The sequence below is a fragment of the Bubalus bubalis genome, chromosome 5 (genome assembly GCF_019923935.1).
Source record: "Bubalus bubalis isolate 160015118507 breed Murrah chromosome 5, NDDB_SH_1, whole genome shotgun sequence".
NCBI lineage: Eukaryota > Metazoa > Chordata > Mammalia > Artiodactyla > Bovidae > Bubalus > Bubalus bubalis.
Window position 1 is genome coordinate 12920123 of NC_059161.1, and position 23286 is coordinate 12943408.

The 23286-nt window shown below is 38.0% G+C and overlaps 1 protein-coding gene across 3 annotated transcripts in view; it reads right to left on the minus strand.

Annotated features, from left to right (window-relative positions):
- Positions 1-23286, minus strand: part of PLA2G4A (phospholipase A2 group IVA) — a 173750-nt gene that overhangs the window by 9556 nt on the left and 140908 nt on the right. For all 3 annotated transcript variants that reach the window (XM_025285465.3, XM_044942712.2, XM_044942711.2), the window contains 3 exons: positions 16653-16837; positions 5044-5239; positions 3148-3305 (listed from right to left, as the gene is read on the minus strand). In XM_025285465.3, coding sequence (XP_025141250.1) covers positions 3148-3305; positions 5044-5239; positions 16653-16837 — 539 coding nt within the window. The remainder of the gene's footprint in view (positions 1-3147; positions 3306-5043; positions 5240-16652; positions 16838-23286) is intronic.

Here is a 23286-nt window from a genome sequence, read left to right on the forward strand (position 1 = left end):
AGAAAACTAAGATCATGGCACCGGTCCCATCACTTCATGGCAAATAGATGGGGAAACACTGGAAACAGTGCCAGACTTTATTTTTCTGGGCTCCAAAATCACTGCAGATGGTGACTGCAGCCATGAAATCAAAAGATGCTTGCTCTTTGGAAGAAAAGTTATGACCAACCTAGACAGCTTATTGAAAAGCAGAGACATTACTTTGTCAACAAATGTCCGTCTAGTCAAGGCTATGATTTTTCTAGCGGTCATGTATGAATGTGAGAGTTGGACTGTGAAGAAGGCTAAGCACAGAAGAATTGATACTTTTCAATAGTGTTGTTGGAGAAGACTTTTGAGAGTCCCTTGGACTGCAAGGAGATCCAACCAGTCCATCCTAAAGGAGATCAGTCCTGAATATTCATTGGAAGGACTGATGCTGAAGCTGAAACTCTAATACTTTGGCCACCTGATGCAAAGAGCTGACTCATTGGAAAAGACCCTGATGCTTGGAAGGATTGAAGGCAGGAGGAGAAGGGGAAGACAGAGGATGAGATGGTTGGATGATATCACCGACTCAATGGACATGGGTTTGGGTGGACTCTGGGAGTTGGTGACGGACAAGGAGGCCTGGCGTGCTGAGGTTCATGGAGTCACAAAGAGTCGGACACGACTGAGCGACTGATCTGAACTGAACTGAACACCTGACTGAAAATTCACTACTGCCACTATGATAGGTACTGTTATACTTGTTTCAGAGATGAGGAAATTGAGGCTCAAAAAGTTTAAGTAGCTTATTCAAAGTCATAAAAATAGCCCATCTAAGAGCTAAACATGATATAAAGTCCATGACCTTGCTTCTACTTACTGTGTTAGGTGAGTTCTTAGAAGTAATTAAAACCTGCTTAATTGAATGGCTTGTGAAAAATCTGTGTTTGATGAGCTCTAAGTCAGGACAGTTATTTTGGGATTCAGTCTAGTTCTGTTTAGGCATTAACTTTTTCACCTATGTGTCAAACAAAGATGAATTCTTCATACTTTGAAGAATGTTTGTAAAATATATAAACAGAACTATATCATTCCCTAAATAGCTTAGTGAGTTTTATATAAACCAGAACTGAAAACAATGAGAAAAATGAAGTTGTTTAAATTATATACACCTATATGTATATATATCATATATATACATATGAATATATACATATATGCTGATATAAAGATATACTTGTATGTTTGTGTCAGTTCAGTTCAGTCGCTCAGTCGTGTCCGACTCTTTGCGACCCCATGAATCGCAGCACGCCAGGCCTCCCTGTCCATCACCAACTCCCGGAGTTCACTCAAACTCACGTCCATCGAGTCGGTGATGCCATCCAGCCATCTCATCCTCTGTTGTCCCCTTTTCCTCCTGCCCCCAATCCCTCCCAGCATCAGAGTCTTTTCCAATGAGTCAACTCTTTGCATGAGGTGGCCAAAGTACTGGAGTTTCAGCTTTAACATCATTCCTTCCAAAGTAATCCCAGGGCTGATCTCCTTCCGAATGGACTGGTTAGACCTCCTTGCAGTCCAAGGGACTCTCAAGAGTCTTCTCCAACACCACAGTTCAAAAGCATCAATTCTTCTGCACTCAGCTTTGTGTATGTATCCTTTAATTTTCCCAAGTCCAATGGGTATTTATACATTCCTATAATCTATTTTTTTAATCCATTTGAGGACAACTGACCAAGTTTAATACATTTCATCTCCATGAGAAGACAATATAATTATTTGTTTACTGGCTTTGTACTGGAAAAATAAGATTATTGCTTTATTAACCCTTAGTTCTTTTTTAACAGCATGAGGTTTTATAAAACACAACTGCATTCTGAGAATATCTGTTTGCTCCCTAAAATCATAGCTTAAAATGTTGATTTTCTTCTACTATTCTTTAAATTTTCACCATCACCACAGAAACAATGTAGCATACAAATTTCAGATTTTCACTGAATAATAAGGTAAAAGAAAAGAAATAAATCCACTTAGAAAATGATATGTACTATAAACGTTGCTATTCATGTTTTACCTGAACTATCACATATTATTCACAAATGAACACTGACAAGAAACACTTTGGAGTTGCAGAAACTGAAGGTTATTGGGAAATTTTCATATGCTTAAAAAAATTAAAGATATTGATTAATAAATATATTATGGTATAACTGTTACAACTGCACACAATTGATCATTACTAGTTTCAGACCAAACTAAACAAACAAACAAACTAGATGTGCCAGAATTCTATTAGATCACAAAAATCTAATGAAATCTCATATGCACAGAGGACTCATTCTCACATGGTACATTCTTTTACTCCATTCATACAATTTCCAAAAGGACTGGCAAATCAGGTGTGAGGCCTTTTCTTCTCCATTTAATTTTTCTTTCTTTTTCTTTTATGCTTTTTTCTAATGTACAAAATCCAAGGAGACTCATGAACTTGGGCTTTTACCACTGATCATCATTTGTCAGACACTATGATGAGGAACCACAAGCCAACACAAATCCAATTACACAACAGTGGTCCTAAGTGGTGAGTTCGCAGCTAAAGAATTTTACAGATACAGAATCTTAGCAACAGATATACTAGTGATAGGAATAACACTGAAGAGAATGACTTGTTTTAATGTTTGTGAAACAAGGCACACTTGATATCTCCAGGGCTAAACTTGGAGAAACTGCTACTTCGGGAGACAGTTCCAAGATTCACAAAAATAAAAAGACATTTAAAGGCATGAGTCTATTCATTAAAATTCATGCTATTTTTGCAGATTAATTGCACTTCTGGTAGCACTCACTTCTCTACTCATATTTCCATTGTATCACTTTTCTTCCAACTTATAGTTTACTTTATCATATGATAAACCTACTAGATACTTTGGGAAAGAAGCTGAGGATCAACTAATCCTTCAAACAATAGCATAAAATGTGGGCTCTGCCAATTTGGAGGCACTGGGTTCCTTATTTGTGAATTTTATGGGGTTCTTCTGGAGATTAACTTACAAAAATGAAAATGGTAAATTTTGGGGTGGTATCATTCATAAAAGTTATTTTTAACGAATTAAAATGGGGTATTGCTATGTTCATGTGATATGGAAATATTTTACATTGTCAATGATCATAAGAGATACTTACATCAATGTTGTTCAGGGTATTGAAGTACATGAGATCATGCAGCCTTTTAAATGCTTGATTTGGGTATTGAAAGTTGAAGGTCGAAAACGGTGATTCAGGGTCATCAAAAATATCAAAATCAGCTATTTCTTTCTCTTCATTAGTTTCTCTTGGAACACCTAAATATAAGAAGAATTTCAAATGATGTTATTTCAAAAACCACAAATTATCTCTAAAGTCCAGGGCACAAAACATTCAAATAGCCATAAATGCAACCTTGGGAGCCCCTTCAGGGATCATATAATCCTGAGTGTACACTATGAGGCCTCTGCTCACATACCCTGGACTTGCCCACTTCTGTGTACTCTGACCGGGCACCTTCCAATCTCCAGTACCTGCATCTCTGTGCCTAAGGGCTTTCTGCTGCTACTGTTTAGTCTGACTAAGTAGTGTCTGACTCTTTTGCAACCCCACAGACTGTGGCCCACCAGTCTCCTCTGTCCAAGGGATTTCCCAGGCAAGAATACTGGAGTGGGTTAGCGTTTCCTTCTCCAGGGGATCTTCCCAACTCAGGGATCAAACCTGTGTCTCCTGCTTGGCAGGTGGACTCTACCACTGAGCTGCCTGGGAAGCCCTGAAGGCTTTCTACCCCTCCCTGTAACTGCTGCTTTGCTCATTAGCAGCAGGCTGGAAGTTCCAGTCAATAATACTCTGTCTCAGGAAGCAGTCAACCAAAGACTCTATGGTATTGGCATATAAATTCCTTGGTTCCCTTGCTGTGTAAGTGGAAAGCATGATCTGACTAGACTCTATTTCATTTCCTAGAGTTTCGCAGCAGGACCAGGTTCTCCTGTGGTAGCAGGCTTACTAACACATCTTTTGTTATCTGGCTTTCTTCCTTTTATCAGGTCTCAGCTCTCTTACTAAAGTTTCTACTTCACCCAAATAAACTATTTGTACGTGAACTCTTTGCTTGGAATTTGCTTCTGGTAGAACCCAAACCCAGACATTAATTAACTGTCTTCATGTCACAAGAATCCCCTCCACAGCCTGTTTTTGAGAATTAATAGTGATAGAAAATTCAAAATTTCCTATGCTTTAGGTATTTCACTATTCAATAACTAAAAATTCCAGCTAATTCTTCCTTCTTTTGTGTTGACGTATGACTCAGGAGAACCTCCACCTCTGTTGACCTTTTCTCTGACTTAGTCCACTATCTAGAAAAAGATCACTTTCCTCCCCATAGTCTCAAATCTTCCATGACTATTTTTTAATCTTTTCTTTAACAGCTACATTTTCTGGTCTGAAAATAATATAACTTTGAGGCATTTAGTATCTTGCTGGTCAATCTCTAGCTCTCCTTTTGTTAATCAGTATCTTCCAGGATATAGAAGAGTCCATAGACTCCTTTGGATGTGGCAAAACAAAATGCCAGTGCCTTGAACTTAATTCTCTTTTTCTAAAGGAATGCAACATGGTGACCTGAAATTACTATCCATATTGTACTGCTAGATTTCATGAATTTTTATGGTCAGTTAACATTCCCACAAATTTTGCATGATTTGTTCTGAAACAAGGCCTCCCTTACAAAGGTAGCAATCAAAATATTTAAAAATGCCTATGACAAGGGCACCGATCCATCAGAACAAATATAACCTGAGATTGCGGAGTAAAGCCCCAGAGGTTTATCAAGCTAGTTAATCACCCTTCAGTTTCTGGATTGTGAAGAACTCAGGAGACTCTGGGGTGAGAAAGAGGGGGAGTGCTTGGGGTCTCAGGATGGTAGCCATTTATCAAGGTAAAGAAAGTGTTCAATGTTGTAACAGCTGGTATGGCAGTGCCAGCATGAAGCACCTTAATGTCACTCTTACGCTTTATCAGCTTTCTGCCTTACAGAATATAACTCCCGATGTATACCTGGAGCCTTGTACTTTCTGAAGTTGATGTTGGCCAGAACAAAGTGAATGATAGTCGGGCAATCTTTTTCGACATCAGGATTCTTGGGTTTAAAAACATAGCATTCCTTCAGTCCTTCTCGATCGAACACGTAAGGATCAATCTTTGGAAAGGGGAGCTTGTTCATTTTAGCCCACTTTTCTGCAAGTAGAAGTTCCTATGGAAGAGAGGGAAAGATCATTTGTTCAGCTGGTCTGCTCATCATTCACTACTCATTAGCTATCTCCTATGTGTTATTATGTTCCTTGCTAAAGATGAGTAATGATCTTGTTCTTAAGAAACTTATCAATCTCAAAAAATACAAAATTATTCCATAAACAAACTCATGATCATTTTTTTAGTTCTTTATATAAGGCTAGTTCCATAGGCGGCATTGGAAAAATTATTAATGAACTGAACTGACTGAAATTACACTGATGCAATTGCTAGAGATTCTGGGCAGGCTTTCCTGGCGGCTGGGTGGTAAAGACTCTGCCTGCAAGGCAGCAGGCTCAGGGAAGATACCCGGAGTAAGAAATGGCTACTCACTCCAGTATTCCTGCCTGGGAAATCCCATGAATCACAAGAGTTGGACACAACTGAGCGACTAAACACCAACAACAACAATGGGTTCTGGGCATTTACAAGCCATGTGAATGTTTTTTAACCCTTCAAAGTTAAAAAAATCTGTTGAGGCAGAATGAGGACCACTCTGTTACTGAATTTTTACCTGCATTTTCTCCACAAAACTGATTAAAAATGAATACATCTTATGAATGCAAAAACATTTGAGCTGCTCTGAATTAGCTTCTTTGTTTTTTTTTGCTTCTCTTTATGAAAAGAAGCTGTTCTGTTGACATGTAACATGACCAAGAAGTACATGTTTGCTGTTGACTATTGAGGTTTCGGGCTTCCCTTGTGGCTCAGCTGGTGAAGCGTCTGCCTATAATGCAGGAGATCTGGGTTCGATCCCTGGGTCGGGAAGTTCCCCTGGAGAAGGAAATGGCAGCCCACACCAAGTATTCTTGCCTGGAAAATCCCATGGACGGAGGAGCCCGGTAGGCTACAGTCCATGGGGTCACAAAGAGTCAGACACAACTGAGGGACTTCACCTCACTGAGGTTTTAGGCTTGTTTTCGCGTCAAGGATGACTAACACAGAAGGAAAGCACGAAAAATAATTAATTCAAACTGGAGAACATAAATCAATAGAGAGAGGTGCAGTGAATAGAGCTTATTTCTATTGAAATGCAGCTTAAAGGCACAGGGGACAAGTAAGAAACAGACTGTGGTAGCGGGGAAAGCGCAGGCTCTGGGGCCAGACTGCCAGAGTTAAAGTGCACGCTCGGGGACCTTGGCCATGTTCCCTGAGGCCTCTACACTCAATACCCTCAACTATAAAATAAAGATGGTCAAGATAATCCATATCTCATAAGACTGCTATTAGAATTAAATTAATTAACATGAGTACAATAGTCAGTAGCATGCCTGTCACATTACTTTCTATACACGTTTGCCAAATAAGAGTCAGTAAAGAGAGGAAAAGATATGGAAGGTGGAAAAGTGAAGAAAGAAAAGAAGAAGGAAGAGAGAGAGCAACACTATTAGGGAAATCCCTAAAGAGCAGAAGTTTTAGAGAAATGATCACTACCCTCTTAAGTTTTTTTAACTACTTTGTCATCACATTGATTCCTTCAATGAAAATCATTAGTCGTCAGTCTAAGCTCCGTGCTAGGAGGTGGGGACATAATGGTGAGTAAAACTCTTGTTCTTACAGGATGTACGTAGCCTGGTGGATGAGAGACAGTAATTAAACAACCTTTAGGTTTAAAACTGTGGCAAATGCTATGAGTAAAGTATTTATTTGCCGTGAGATTTTGCAGCATACCTGGCCTATTTCCTCACAGTGCAAATTAATTCACTCAACATTATGACTGAGCACCTATGTTCCAGGCATAAGAGAGGAGCTATCCTTGAATACTTAGGGATCATAAATTAAGGGGGAAGATAAAGAATAGATATGATAGTGCAGTATGAAAGAGAGAGGGAACATGACGGATGGCTTCACACCTGGGCTGTGCAGCCTGAAAGGCTTGCAAGCTGGGTGATCTGAGACAAACTGCTTAGCACAACAGCTCCATATGGAAGAAATGGTTTTGTGTAAAAAAAAAATGCAGTGATGCTCCTCTAGTGGCACCACAGGGGTCATAAGTAACAACCAACACAGATGGACCAGGTTGGGTACTATCTTTGAAGTAGCAGACTCCCAATCCCATTCTGGGGCTTCCCAGGCAGCTTAGTGGTAAAGAAGCTGCCAATGCGGGAGCTGCAGGAGACAAGGGTTCGATCCCTGGATCAGGATGATCCCCTGGAGAAGGAAATGGCAACCCACTCCAGGATTCTTCCCTGGAAAATCCCATGGACAGAGGAGCCTGGAGGGCTGTAGTCCATTAGGTCACAAAGAGTCGGGCATGACTTAGCGACTGAGCACACACACAATCCCCGTTTATCTACATTTCAGCTGTTTCTTATCTCAGCAACATATTTGTAAATAAATGAGCTATAAAATAAAGTTGATACGATCATCTTCCTGAGCATTGCTGTGAGGATTAAGCGAGATCATGTATTTTTATAAACTCAGTAATTTATATTTAAGAAAAGTATTTATTTGTATGTGAGTTTTCCCCCATAAATTATTTTTAATTGGATGAAAATTGCTTTACAGTTGTGTTAACCTAGTTAAGAAAATAGTTACTTTAAAATAGCACCTTAAATTTAGAAAAAAAAAATGCTTTTCATTGAGCATTCACTGTTCCTGATGCTTCTGAAGTGTGAACATTAAGCTGATCGACTCTCTCAATGCCATTTACTGAGGAATAAAAATCTGGGAAAACAGATTTATATTAAAACATTTGTTCCATAAACTGTCAAGCTAAATGTGATTATATTTCACTTAAAATTCCGTGTGTACACAGGGACAATTGCGTGTTTGACACTTGAGAAAACTTATCTCTAAATCCTTTATCTTCCTGTTCAGCTGAATTATTCAGGCTGTTATTTCTTGTCTAGCACTGTTCACAGTTATTCATTAACAATTATTCAACATCAAAATAAAACCAAAAGTTCACACTGTGGAGCTGCGTGGGAACAAGGGAAGGGAAGGGCTCTCCAGTGTTTGCAAACACGACGCAAGGGCGTGACCAACGACGTGTGAGTGTGCGGAGAAAGAGAAGGGGATCGCCTGAGGCAAGAGACCAGGCTATTTTTAGATAGATCTTCTATGCAGGAATCAGGAAGTGATGGAAACTTTCCCTTTCCTTATATGAGCCTGATGTGGAAAGGATTAAAACCTGATGACTATAAGGCAGTGATTACAGGATGGAAAAACCGTCTGCTCCCCTCCCATGTCTCATTTTACTGTTTGTAAAGGCTGAGAAACAGTGACGCAGCTATGAGTGGAACAGGCGAGTTCGAAAAGAATATTTTGAAAGAATGCAGTGAGCAAAAAAAAATCGCTATTCCACAAATTACAGCAGAACTGAGTTCTAACCATCCATTTTGGTTACTGCTTGACACCTCAGATTTCCACAGACTAATTCATGATAAATTTACATAGTATTAACTAAAATGATTTTCTGTGAAGATAAAAATTTGAAGGTATCCTTCAAAGTGATACTTTGTAGGATGTTTATACTCATTTAAGAGGACTAAAACACTTTGAAAGGTAGGAAAAACAATCTGAATAATATAAAAATACGTACAAACTATAGTGTGAATGGCATATATATGCCATTTTATTTATTTATACATGTAGATAAATATATACTTTAAATTTATTATATTATATTATATTAGCTTTTCTCCAGAGGAAATGAGGTTTTTTCTCTGTATACCTAGGGCATGTGTTTTCTCATTATTTAAAATCTATTTTTAGATTGGATAGGAGTATAACTGTGTAAATAAATTTACAGAATTCTAGGAAATTTTTTAAGGAACTAACGTAAGATACAATGGATAAAAACAACAATTTAGAATTCATTATTTTGTGGTTATGATCATTCTCACTTCCAAAAAAAGTGTTAGGTCCCAAGAGCTTTACAATGCAATAGGCACAAAAATAATTTTCTATATCTAATAGTGTACAGAGCACTTTACATTTCTCCTTAGTTCTTCTTTGCTGAGAGGTTACTATACATTCACAAAAATATGTAAGGAGAAATTAATGTTGAGTATATTTCCTCATGACAAGGCCTCTAAGCCTCCATGACTAAACAGGTGTAGCGGGTTGAATGGTGGGCCTCCAAAAGTTATGCTTTAAGCCCCCAGGACCTGTGAATGCAGCCTCATTAGGAGAAGAGGTTTTTGCAAGTATAATTAAGTTAAGGGTCTGAAGATGAGATCATTGTGGATTAGCTGGGTGGGCCATAAAATCCAACAATGAATATTCTTATGAAAACACACACACACAGAGGAGAAGGCTATAGGAAGACAAAGGCTGAGATTGGAGTTATGTAGCCACAAACCAAGGAAAGCCTGGAACTACTGGAAACTGGAAAAGACAAGGAAGGATTCTCCTGTAGAGCTTTTGGAGGGAGTGTGGCCCTGAGGACATCTTGGTCTTGATTTCTGGTCTCCAGAACTGTGAGAGAAGAATACATTTCTGTTGTTTGTGGCAATTTGCTGCTGCTGCTAAGTCGCTTCAATCGTGTCCAACTCTATAACCCCAGAAAATGAACTTAAGCAGTAAGCCTATAAAGGCTACACTCAATAACATGCACTTCCCTTCATCAGCCATGTTGGACTGATGCCCATAGAGCTAACACTTGGACTAGTTTGGCCATGATGGTTTGACCCAACTTAACAATCTAAGTACAACGTATACAGAGGTTCTAAACCAAGGAGCATGCCATAATGTCAACAAATAAATCAGGTTAGCATTGAAAAATACAGATTCTTTTTTGTATTATTTGTGGTGGTGGTTTAATCGCTAAATTGTGTCTGACTCTTGTGACCCCATGGACTGTTGCCCGAAGGGCTCTTCTGTCAATGGGATTTTCCAGGCAAGAATATTGGACTGGGTTGCCATTTCCTTCTTCAGGGGATCTTCCCAAACCAGGGTTCGAAAAATCCAGGTCTCCTGCATTGCAGATGGATTCTTTTGGAATAAAGGAAGCACTTCTTTGTGGGTAAATGAAATTTTGACCTTGATAAAGTTAATTTAGATACATTACTTCTATAATTTATAAAGACTAGCTACTTTCAAATTTCCTTTTAATTCTCTTGTCCTTGCCCCCTTCCCTCATAGCTTCCTTCTCTCCTTTTCTCCTTCTTTCTCTCTTTCCTTTTATTTTTAAGAGGATGAACTCATTGTTCTGGCTTCCAGCCACTAAGCATTTAAAAGGGCACTGAAATACAGCTAGATTCATGCCCAATATATGGCAGCATAATATAAAGTAACATAATTTATGGAATAACAATCCAAATCCATTACTCTACATAAAACTTTATAAGCTAAAGGAAAAAAATCTAGAATGGTAAACTCTAAACTTCCCTATATTCCTTGCTTATTCCTCAAAACATCCAAAGCTTTTTCCCCTCCTTTAAATTCAACCTATTTATTTTGAAGACTTGACTATGAAGGTACTGGATTATTTTTATGACCAATATGAAGAACAAACCTTATTAAAATTTATCTTGGATAAACCCTACAGGTAAGCTATATTTGCATGGCATATATCTGTTATTAAATGATTAACAAAAAGAACTTGATAAATTGAAACCCAAAATTATTTTTCTTAAATCAATTAATAACAGTACTTAGAGTTATGAGGTTCTGTATATTTGGACCATTATTAGAGTGTGTAGCCACTAATCTATAAAAAACAAAATCCTTCATTATCACCGACATTGACGTCATGAACTTTCTAGGCTAGTTATAAAGTAGATATAATATGAACTGTGTTGCCTTTATCAAAAGGCATGATATCCATCATTCTATATCTCCCTGACAAAATCTGAGATTTAACTATATTTATGAAATTAAACATAGTTACCAGCTCTAAATTTTTGCTCAGGATTTATGCTCTACTCCTTAACTTCAAATGGTATCCAATAAGAAATAGGACATTTGTTGTTGTCATTGCTGTCTAGTCATTAAGTTGTGTCTGACTCTTCGCAGCCCCATGGACTGTAGCCCACCAGGCTCCTCTGTCCATCAGATTTTCCAGGCAAGAACACTGGAGTAAGTTGCCATTTCCTTCTTCAAGGGATCTTCCCAACCCAGGGGCTGAACTCATATCTCCTTCATTGGCAAGCAGATTATTTACCACCGAGCCACCAGACAAGCCACCCAAATAGAAAAATATTCATTATTTAATCACCTTAAAAAACCATATTGCATATATTCAGGTATTGCATTGGAACTTCCCTGCTATCAAAAACTTTTATGTACAATTCAATTTTTATGGCTCAGGAGTAAAGAATCTACCTGTAGTGCAGGAGACACAGAATACCCAAGTTCAGTCCTTGGGTTGGGAAGATCCCTGGAGGAGGGCATGGCAACCCCCTCCAATATTCTTGCCTGGAGACTCCCATGAACAGAGGAGTCTGGAAGGCTAGTTCATAGGGTCACAAAGAGTTGGATATGACTGAAGAAACTTAGTACATATCATACCTATAATAAATATTTCCACTTTAGTATTAATAGTACAATATTTCTTATTAATTTAAAAATTATATTTGATAACCTTTTAAGTCCATATTGAAATGCATATTATTATAATGACAATCTATATAACAATACTCATAAGTTTAAAAAATCATTTTAAATATTCCAAGTGAGACTTAAAAGTTCATTTCACTCACTGTGAATTTTCTGAAGTCCTTTTTTGGAGGAAAATGTATCATATATAATATATTGCAATTTCTTTTATATTAAGTCTCTGAAAATACAGTCCATTATTTCTAGAATGATAGGCTTCATGCTACACCAAACCAATAGTTAAAGGATATATTCACATAGGAGGAAGAGGGTAAGGTGTAGGGAATTGACAAAATAATTCCAAAGCACATCTATGAGCATAAACAGCTGTAATATTTTTCCATGCCAGTAAAGCCATGTACAGGATTTGCCTGTACAATCTAATATAGTAATATAAACTGGTACAGCTTTTTTGGAAAGTGATCTGGAAATGTTTATTAAAGAATCTTAACATATATATATATCTAAGAATCCAAGTAAGGGAATAATAAAAAGTATGATTAACAATTCATGTGCAAAGATGACAATTAGAAGAAAGAATTGACAAGATAGCAATAATCTAAAAGTTGAAAACAGAACACTGATAATAAATTCTTGCTTATTCATATATAGAGATATCATTCTGTGTTTAAAATTATGTTCTAAAAATATTGAATGGCATGGGGAAATGCTTACAATGTAACTTTAAGAAGAAAGAAGCAGATTGCAAAAATACATAACCCTGGTGTTGATACACATACATATGCACATATGTATGCACACATGCAGTGAAGAGAGAAAAAAATAAAAACAAAATATCAACAGCTATTGTCTATGAATAGCAGAAGCACTTGATGTATTTTTATGAGTATTCTTTTTAATTAGAAATAGTGAGTTCTTTTCAGAGGTACAATATAATATTCTAAAACCTTCTAATATCAGTTCATTAAAGTGGTGGAGCTCTGATTCATGTATAAAATGAAGACTTTGACATTTTACACTTCCACTGGTGAAATGAATAATCAGGTTCTTCCACCTCCAGAATGAGCTCCTAAATTATCACAGTGGAGTCATGCATTGAAACTCACTTCCCCTTTGCTGCTCATCCATCATCAAACCCTGCTCTTGGTTTTCACAGTCACCCTCCCTGGTGCATACTTCACTGTCCTACACTTACATTACAGTAAATCCCTCTTAATTTTAACCTTTTGCTCTCCATCCTCCAATTCATCCTATTTTCTGTTATCAGATTAATCATTCTAAAATTCCAATTTCATGAAGTCATTTGTCTGCTGGAAATCCTTCACTGATTTTCCATTTGCCATCATCCAACCATAAATTCTTCTTTAAAGCCCTTGTAGAATCATGACTTAAAATGACTTAAAATCTATCACATTAATCAGATCACTCCTCAGATGTGCTCATTGCCATTTCTGTGCCATTTTCATCCTATCTCACTTATTTCCCTGCTTATCTACTCCAGAATACACCAGTCTATTTTCGAATGGATCTCCTATAACACACACAGTTGTTGTTGTTGCTTAGCTGCTAAGTCAGGTCCAACTCTTTTGCAATGTCATGGACTGTAGTCCACCAGGCTCCTCTGTCCATGGGATTTTCCGGGCAAGAACACTAGAGTGGGTTGCATTTCCTTCTCCAGGGGGTCTTATGGAATCAGATTCTTCCTGAACCATTGGCAGGTGGATTCTTTACCACTGAGCGACCAAGGAAGCCCAATAAACATAGTTGTATAGGTTTACATAATATACATAGTTATATAAACCCAAATAACTATTTAACAAGAAAATTTGTCAATTTCCTTCCAAATGACTTGTGTTTAGAAGTCTCCCCACCCGCCAAAAGCTAAAATGTTTTAGACATCAAGAACCAGGTTTTACCACTAACTGCTGCACACAGCACAGAAAAAAGAATATACATTGTATATATATATAGCCAGGCAGCTAGTGAAGTTAAAAGAGTGTTCCATTCTCATCCTGGATCCTTGGAATGTAGTCCACCTTGACCATTACTTACCTAGTATTTCCCCAGCCAGATCCTGGGCTATGTTCTTTTTTTTTTTTTTTTTTTTAGGTAGACCATTTTTAAAGTCTTTGTTGAACTTGTTACAATATTGCTTCTGTTTTATGTTTGGTTTTTGGCCTGAGGCATGCAGGATCTTAGTTCCCCAACCAGGGATGGAACCCATGCCCCATGCATTAGAAGGCAAAGTCTTAATCACAGAACCACTGGGGAAGTCCCCTGGGCTATGTTCTTTTCACCCATTGCTGTTATTTAGTCACTCAGTCATATCCGACCCTTCTATGACCACCATGGGCTGTTGTCTGTCCTCTGTTCATGGGATTTTCCAAGCAAGAATACTGGAGTGGGTTGCCATTTCCTTCTCCAGGGGAATCTTCCCAACCCAGGGAGTAAACCCATGTCTCCTGCATTGCAAGCAGATTCTTAATGGCTTAATGGGGAAGACCTTTCGCCCACTATCTTATTTAATTTCTTGGCATGATGAGATTTCTTATCTCATCAATCCTTATTTCCTTCTCTGAATACTACTAACTGCCTCAAAAAAAGGTGAAATATGAAAGCACTTTTAAAATATGAGATTTATATATGTTAAACAGTTATTATAACCATTATTGGGTCTCGAGAACATCTTAATTATGTACAATAGAAATGAAAACACGTCCAAGAACCTGGGTCATCACTAACTCTTCCTGGTTGGGAGATCATGAAATGTTTCACTTAATCTTGTGAGTACCTGTTTCTTAATCTATGAAACGGAGATAGTAACTTCATCTCTATTATAATATTTCATTCATTCACCCATAAAACATATCCTCCTGCTGCTGCTGCTACTAAGTCGCTTCAGTCGTATCCGACTCTGTGCGACCCCATAGACGGCAGCCGACAAGGCTCCACCGTCCCTGGGATTCTCCAGGCAAGAACACTGGAGTGGGTTGCCATTTCCTTCTCCAATGCATGAAAGTGAAAAGTGAAAGTGAAGTTGCTCAGTCGTGTCCGACTCTTCGCGACCCCATGGACTGCAGCCCACCAGGGTCCTCCGTCCATGGGGTTTTCCAGGCAAGAGTACTGGGGTGGGATGTCATCGCCTTCTCCGAAACATATCCTACATACCATAATTTGGGCTAACACCTATATAGCAATTAGAACCAAATGATTAAAACAAAACACAAATATACAGAAACACACACACAAGTTAATGTTCTAGTCTCCAACGAGTTCACAGAGAGTTCACAGAGAGTTGAAGTAAACAAATACAGACAGGACAACATGAAAATTGCTGTGTTAGGAGAAATTACTAAGCCTTTCATACTAAAACTATACTTGTGGAGGCCAAGAAAGGTAATACTTAAGCTATATTGAAAGGAAGTTTGAAGTCAAGGGGACAAACAACATTCATGTCTCACTTAGATGCTGCCCAGCAATCTTTCCACATGACCCTAGTTAGAAAATTTCCTTGTGTCTTCAGACAGGCAGACTTGTTATCCTTGTACCCCTGGCTCTACCTCCTCTCTACTCAAAAGATAGTGCCGACTCTGAATTCCTCTAAAAGTTAGAAGTCAGTACATGAGTGGTTTCCTATCTTCCCATCTCTGTGCCTACAACTAACCTCCAATCCACAACCACAATACCCCCTTCTGTCTTGTCCCAATATGGATGTATCTAGACTCCTCTCCATCTGTATTTTTGTGTCTCCCTTCCACTCCCCATCCCTACAATCTCCCAGAGAAGTGATTCTGTTGTATACATCATCTCTCCATCTCCCACAACATTGCTTCATTCACAAGTCCTAGACATCAAAACATTTAAACACACTCAAGTATTTCCAACCCACCCCTCCACATACATGCAATTTTCCTATTCCCCACATCCTCCTGCAGAAATAGCCCATTTCCTTTTTCCTGGAATGGTTTACAGGATTGTCTCCATTTTCTTAACTTCCACTTAACCTTCAAATCACTGCAGTATGACATCTGCTCTCTCGGCCCTATTGAAACTGCTCTTATCCACTTAACCAAAGACATCTTGTTGTTAAATATCTTCAGTTAGTTTTAGAATACTGCATACTTCCTTCATTTTTGTCCTTTTCCCCAGATACTGCTGTTGAATCATCAAGATACTATTTCATGTCCTCTTCTCTCCTCATGTTATACATTCCTCATGTATGGCTTTGAAAAGTCAAGTAAAAGTTGCTCAGTTGTGTCTGACTCTTTGCGATCCCATGGACTAAACAGTCCATGGAATTCTCCAGGCCAGAACAGAATACTTGAGCAGGTAGCCTTTCCCTTCTCCGGGGGATCTTCCCAACCCAGGGATCGAACCCAGTTCTCCCACATTACAGTCAGATTCTTTATCAGCTGAGCCACCAGGCAAGCCCAAGAATGCTGGAGTAGGTAGCCTATCCCTTCCCCAGGGGATCTTCCCGACACAGGGATGGAACTGGGGTCTCCTGCATTGCAGGCAGATTCATTACCAACTGAGCTACCAGGGAAGCCCATGCATGGCTTTACTTGGCTTTACTTATCTTTTACCTGCTAACTCTCAAATTTCAGGCTATTCGCTTCCTCAACTTCAGATGTATTGCCTTGTTCTTGTCCTGCTCAGGACTGTGAACTTGAATGAGGCTTGGGAAATCAATTAAAAGCTTTGTTAAGTGGAAAAGTGATTAAATCACATTTGTGTTTTAGAAATATAACTCATAATAAAGTAGAAAATAGGCTAAAGGGACAAGAAATCGTGGTCCAGAAGACGAAGAGAGCTACAAGACATGCAAAAGAATGTGGCAGATGATGGAATGCTATATAAATTCTCCTTACCTTGAACGGAGGACTAGAGTCACTTGGTCTTGCAGAAAAGTCAAAGGAGATGATGAGATCAACTCCCCTCTGAGGTCTCAGGATCAAAGGGTATGGAAGGTTAAATGTGAGGCCACTGTCCACCACATGAATCTTTTTACTTTTGACATCCAAAGGCTCATATATCTGCTCAAATTCATCAGGATCTTTAAAAAGGAAAGAAACGAACAGAATGGATTAAATGATCACTTAACATTATTTAGAATTTAAAACTATTTGTTATGTAAATATGTGAGAAGAATTCCATATGGTTGGACCCTCAGGCCTTGGAGACTCTTAATCTGTAATATCAGAGTAAAAGATTCTATCAGTAAGAATGCTGTGAGGAATTTCTTTAAGAATTTTTTTTTTTTTTGATGTGGACCATTTTTAAAATCTTTATTGAATTTGTTACAATACTGTTTCTGTTTTAATTTTTGGTTTTTTGGTCATGAGACATGTGAGATCTTAACTCCCGGGCCAGGGATCAAACCTGCGCCCCCTGAGTCTTAACCACTCGAGTGCCAGGGAAGTCTCTGCTATGAGAATTAAGTGGGACAAAATATTGAAAATGCAATCAAGGCTCAGGCCCTAGGAGTAAGTTTAAGCAGGATTACTTACATTACATAGGTCTTTACAGGTTTAAAAACACTTCCTCAGGCATTATCTTGTTTAAGACTTAGAACAGACATGTGAGATAGAGGATACTGTAAATGGAGGATGAAATACATGAAATTCATCTCTAAAGTGGCATAACTAGGGAGTGGCAGAGTCTGAAGGATCCCACAAGCATCTCTCTAGGTGATGGAAGTCCAGGAGAATAGTCCAAGCAATTGAACAAACACACATTGTCTGCTGCTCTTTAGGCACTACTTAAGTGCTGAACAAGAGATGCAAACTCTGCTCCAATAGAGCACACTACTGGTAAATCAGTAAACAAATACATTAAAAGATGGTTCAGGCACTGATAAAAGGAATGAAAAAAATAATAGAGGGTAACAGGAATGGGGGGGTGCTACTTCTCTGGTGAATAAATGGTAAAGAATCCACCCACCAATGCAGGAGACATGGGTTTGATCCCTGATTCAGGGAGATCCCCTGAAGAAGGAAATGGCTATGCACTCCAGTATTCTTGCCTAGGAAATCCCATGCAGAGCCTGCATCTCAAGCATTGGCACATGGCTTCTTTACCACTAGCGCCACCTGGGAAGCCCCTTTGTTATATTACATGTATATTATCAAACCCAACTTTAACATCTATCCCTCTGAAATTTTTATTGTTTAACCATTTTATAAGGTAAAAAATTGTGAGTCTGTGTAAGTTTTAAAATATTTTACTAAGAAGCTGGACAATTTTTATTTGTGTATTTTTATTCCTCCTAAAAGTAGCTTTATTTGGGTGTATATAATATATCATATAGTAGTAGTGCTCTGTCGCTTAGCTATGTCTGACTCTTTGCAACTTCATGGACTGTAGCCCTCCAGGCTCCTCTGTCCATGCGATTTCCCAGGCAAGAATACTGGAGTGGGTTGCCATTTCCTTCTTCACGGGATCTTCCTGAGCCAGGGATCGAATCCGTGCCTCCTGCATTGCAGGCAGATTCTTTACCACTGAGCCTTCTGGGAAGCCCATATATTAGTAATTTCATATATAAGATTTACCAGAAGACAAAGGAAATATCATTTATATCATTTTAAAGATAAGGATATGAGGCCCTAATAGGTCCAGTTTAACATAGGAAGAATCAAGATTCAAAGCCTGGTCCACGAAGTCTAAACCCTAAACACACTGTCACACTATCACTTCAGAAAGTGAGTGGCACAGCCATAAGACTAAAGAATTTTGAAATGGGTAATTTAAAGACGCAAGAAGTGCAATGCACAGAGGTAATCTACACATGCATCTATCAATCATGAAAACCACATTGATATGCATATTTCATGATAAGCATAAAAAGTTAAAAACATTAATGGGAATATTTGTTTACCATGCAGTGATTTTCCCTAATAAAGAAACTACAATGATAATTCACACATAATTTTTTGGGTTTCATAAACTGATGCTTTAAATTTCAGCTAAAAGGTTAACTAGGAACAGACTATTTCTCTCTTCTTCTATTTGATTTGCTCCCTCTCATCATGAAACTGATAGTCTCCTTTTTCCTCTTTTAAATCCAAGATTACATTTGAGAGAAAAAACTTTATGTAGACCAACTCACAGCTCTGGCATGTAGCTAACCACCATGATTCCAACTATCCACCTAAACTGACAGGAAACAATATTTCTTAAGTGTGTTGTAAAAAATACAGTTTTGCAAGATATTACCAGATATTCTATGTAACAAATAAGAGTTGTATGATTAAGTCAGTTTGAGAAATACAAGATTCAACAACTTAAAGTAACAGCAAATTATAATGTGTGTTCCCTATATTCTTTACTATGCCTTGGACTAACAGCACTTTTAAGAGGAGATGCTACTTAATCCTGACAATAACTCTATAAGGCAGTTAACAACTATTTCTGTTTTAAAGTCAACCTTTGGGGTAAACAGTAAGGACTATTGCACACTCACTAACCTACAGGTTCATCGGCATCAGGGCGCTGATTTTTCGTTTCACTCTACTTTTCTCTCGGTGTTTACTGAGGCTATGCTAATAATGGCACAGGACTGTCCAGCTAATAATGACACAACTGGGATTCAAATACAGCTGCTGCTGCTGCTGCGAAGTCGCTTCAGTCGTCTCCCACTCCGTGCCACCCCACAGACGGCAGCCCACCAGGCTCCCCCGGCCCTAGGATTCTCCAGGCAAGAACACTGGAGTGGGTTGCCATTTCCTTCTCCACAGATACAGCGAGTCTGCTTTTCAAGTACTATACTTGAGCAGTCTTTAAGTAGGACCTCTCAAACTCATTAGAGCATCCCATTGCATTGTGAAGACGGACGTGGAGTTGTTAGTTTTACCAAACTTATTTGAACTTGATCCCTATTTATTACCATCCACTAAAATGTTACAGAAAGTTTGAGAAGGGCCCCTATGAAAGAACATCCTCCCATAAATTAAAGCATACACGGTTTCCAAACCTGTGAATAACGGAATCAGGTTCTTTGATAGGTATGGAAACATGCTCTGTTTTATAATTATGAACCATTTCCTTAGAGCGATTCTGCTATGGAAATTTTATCATGGTCATTTTACAAATACATCAACTGATTCCATTTATAATGCACAAATATTTGGATGTTTGTGTTTTGAACTCTTCCCTAGATGAACTCATGTCTCGATTTCTTATTCCAGATGGCGTGTGTTGCAGAAAATAACATAAACACAAAAGTAAACAGGAAAGAAGTCACGTAACTAATGATCAGCTTATCCAAAATTAGTTTCCACAGGTATACAACTACTTTGAAGTAAACAAATGAAGGGAATTTTATGATCTGATGTTTCTTGTTTTCAAAAGAGGGACTGCAAGCTGAAGTAATAAGCACAAAAATAGCACACTAACTTTTTCTCATTTTAGGCTGATTGTTTTAAGATGCTCAAATTTTAATCTGTTTAAACAAAATAGTAAAGCAAATGTGCAATTTTCCCAACATAATATACAGATAAGATAAAAAACTCTAAATATAAGATAAAAGAGGAATAACCTTAATGTTTTAATTAAATTGTGGTGTTTTAATTGTATACTAGATAAAACTTTTAATGAAGACTTTATGAATCAAGTTGAATACCATTTATGGTAAACCTTGTAACTTTTCATTCCAAACATACAGTCATTCTAAAACTTGGAAATAACCAGAAGGAGATAAATGGAGTCCATCTTGGTAAAAGTTTTATCTGAAAAAGCACTAATCAATTTAGTACATTCAGTCTAAAACATAGTCATTTTTAATAATGCTTGTTTATAAACAATAAATTTGAATGAACTTATCATTTATCTGATTGGATTTTTGACTAGTCAACATTCTGTATACATTTTTTCAGTCAGATAAATACAAAACAACAAGTATAATTTGATGAGATATACACTGACAATATTTAAAGTTCCTTCCAAAGTTCATTACTTTAAAATAATTTTGGGCTTCCCTGGTGGTTCAGACAGTAAAGAATCTGCCTGCCATACAAGAGACCCAGGTTTGATCCCTAGGTCGGGAAGACATCCTAGAGAAGGGAATGCTTACCCACTCCAGTATTCTTGCCTGGAGAATTCCATGGACTACAGTGAATACAGTCCATGAAGCTGTAGAGTCAGACACAACTGAGCTACTAACACTTTAATAATTTTAGGTTAGAACAAATCAAAATTTCCCCCAAAAATAAATATTTAGTCTATTTAATATCATATTTTAATTGCAATATTAAAATATGTAATATCATATTTTAGGATGAAAAGAAGAAAGAGGAAAATAAAGAACAATCTGAAATAAGGTAAGCATAATGAAAGAGGCACACTTCCTAAGGTACCAAATTTATCTAATAAAAATGTAGGATGTCCAGTTAAATTTGAATTTCAGATAAATAGCAAATGATTTTTATACAAGAATGTCCCAAATGTTACAAAGGAGCGTACTTATTTTCTCTCTCTCTCTCTCTCTCTCTCTCTCTCTATATATATATATATATATATATGAATTGAAATTCAAATTTAACTGAGCACTGTGCTTTACCTAGGAACCCTAACACTTTAAAATCTACTGTGAAATCACCAGGAAGTTGTTAAAATGTTGAATGCAGAGCCCGTGCTGTGTAAATCACAGAAAGATCAAAGCAGTAACATAAAACAGATGTAATAAGTACACACAAGGAAACTTCCATTTTTGCATCAGCAAGACAATGACTAATAAAACCAAAGGCTATGAGGAAGGGGGTGAGCAGAAGGGAAAGGCTTCTGAGCAATGTCAAGAGGCCTATTCAAGTGTCCCAATTCCAGTTCAGTTGAGCAATTCTAGGCAAACATGATGCTGTCTCCTTTGATCTTCCTTTGCTATGGAGTAAAATACTAATGCTTCTTTCTGGTTCTAAATGCTCTGAGAGGCTAAGTTTTTTGGTTTTTTGTTTTGTTTTGTTTTGTTTTTAAGCCCATCACCTCTTATCTATAAAACCGAAGTTTCTAAATAAGATGCATTTAACTGGTATTGCAATCAGATCTGATCAGTGCAGTCGCTCAGTCGTGTCCAACTCTTTGCGACCCCATGAATCACAGCACGCGAGGCCTCCCTGTCCATCACCAACTCCCGGAGTTCACTGAGACTCACGTCCATCGAGTCAGTGATGCCATCCAGCCATCTCATCCTCTGTCGTCCCCTTCTTCTCCTGCCCCCAATCCCTCCCAGCATCAGAGTCTTTTCCAATGAGTCAAGTCTTCGCATGAGGTGGCCAAAGTACTGGAGTTTCAGCTTCAGCATCATTCCTTCCAAAGAAATCCCAGGGCTGATCTCCTTCAGAATGGACTGGTTGGATCTCCTTGCAGTCCAAGGGACTCTCAAGAGTCTTCTCCAACACCACAGTTCAAAAGCATCAATTCTTCGGCACTCAGCTTTCTTCACAGTCCAACTCTCACATCCATACATGACCACAGGAAAAACCATAGCCTTGACTAGACGAACCTTTGTTGGCAAAGTAATGTCTCTGCTTTTGAATATGCTATCTAGGTTGGTCACAACTTTCCTTCCAAGGAGTAAGCGTCTTTTAATTTCATGGCTGCAGTCACCATCTGCAGTGATTTTGGAGCCCAGAAAAATAAAGTCTGGCACTGATTCCACTGTTTCTCCATCTATCTCCCATGAAGTGGTGGGACCAGATGCCATGATCTTTGTTTTCTGAATGTTGAGCTTTAAGCCAACTTTTTCACTCTCCACTTTCACTTTCATCAAGAGGCAATAGCAATAAGTAAAATCATAAGTAACACACACACACAATTAACATCACTGATTGTACGGTCAAGGATTTTTATTTTGGATGAATTTAAAAAAGACACTGACTTTATCACAAATATTCATAGACTTTTATTATAGTTCATATGAAAGGGTTTGCACGGCAGGTTTATAATCAGATATATCTCATATCCTAGACTTTGATGCCACAAACATAAGGCAAAATATAGTGAGTTTCCACTTCTCTTGTTTAAAAACAGGGGTAAATTTTGCTTCTGCAATTTCCCTTAAACTCAAGCAACAAACAAACAGCATTACCTAAACAAAAAGATCTAAAGCCATGTCCGAATTTTGACAAATATAGGTAGAATACTTCAACAAAGAGTAGCAGGAAGATTTTTGGAAAATTTTCCATTTACATTTTCATAGCCTCCTGTCAATGTTCTTAGGCAGAAATGATTGAAAAATGACATTTGGGCAGTTAAGAGAAACAAGATGGCATGATGAAGTAGAAAAAGTTTACGATGACAGGAGCATTATAAGAAAGATGATTATGTAGTCATTAGTCACCAAGGCAAATTTAACTTTTAATTTGGAACACCCATGGAAATGAAGAATCGAGGGAAGTATTCCTTAGTTTGGCTAACTGACAATCCTGAAAGTGAGTGGGTTAAGGGGCCTTAAGAAAGTTACCCAATCTTTCAGAGAACTGGAGGGACAAATTCAATAGCCTGTTAATATAT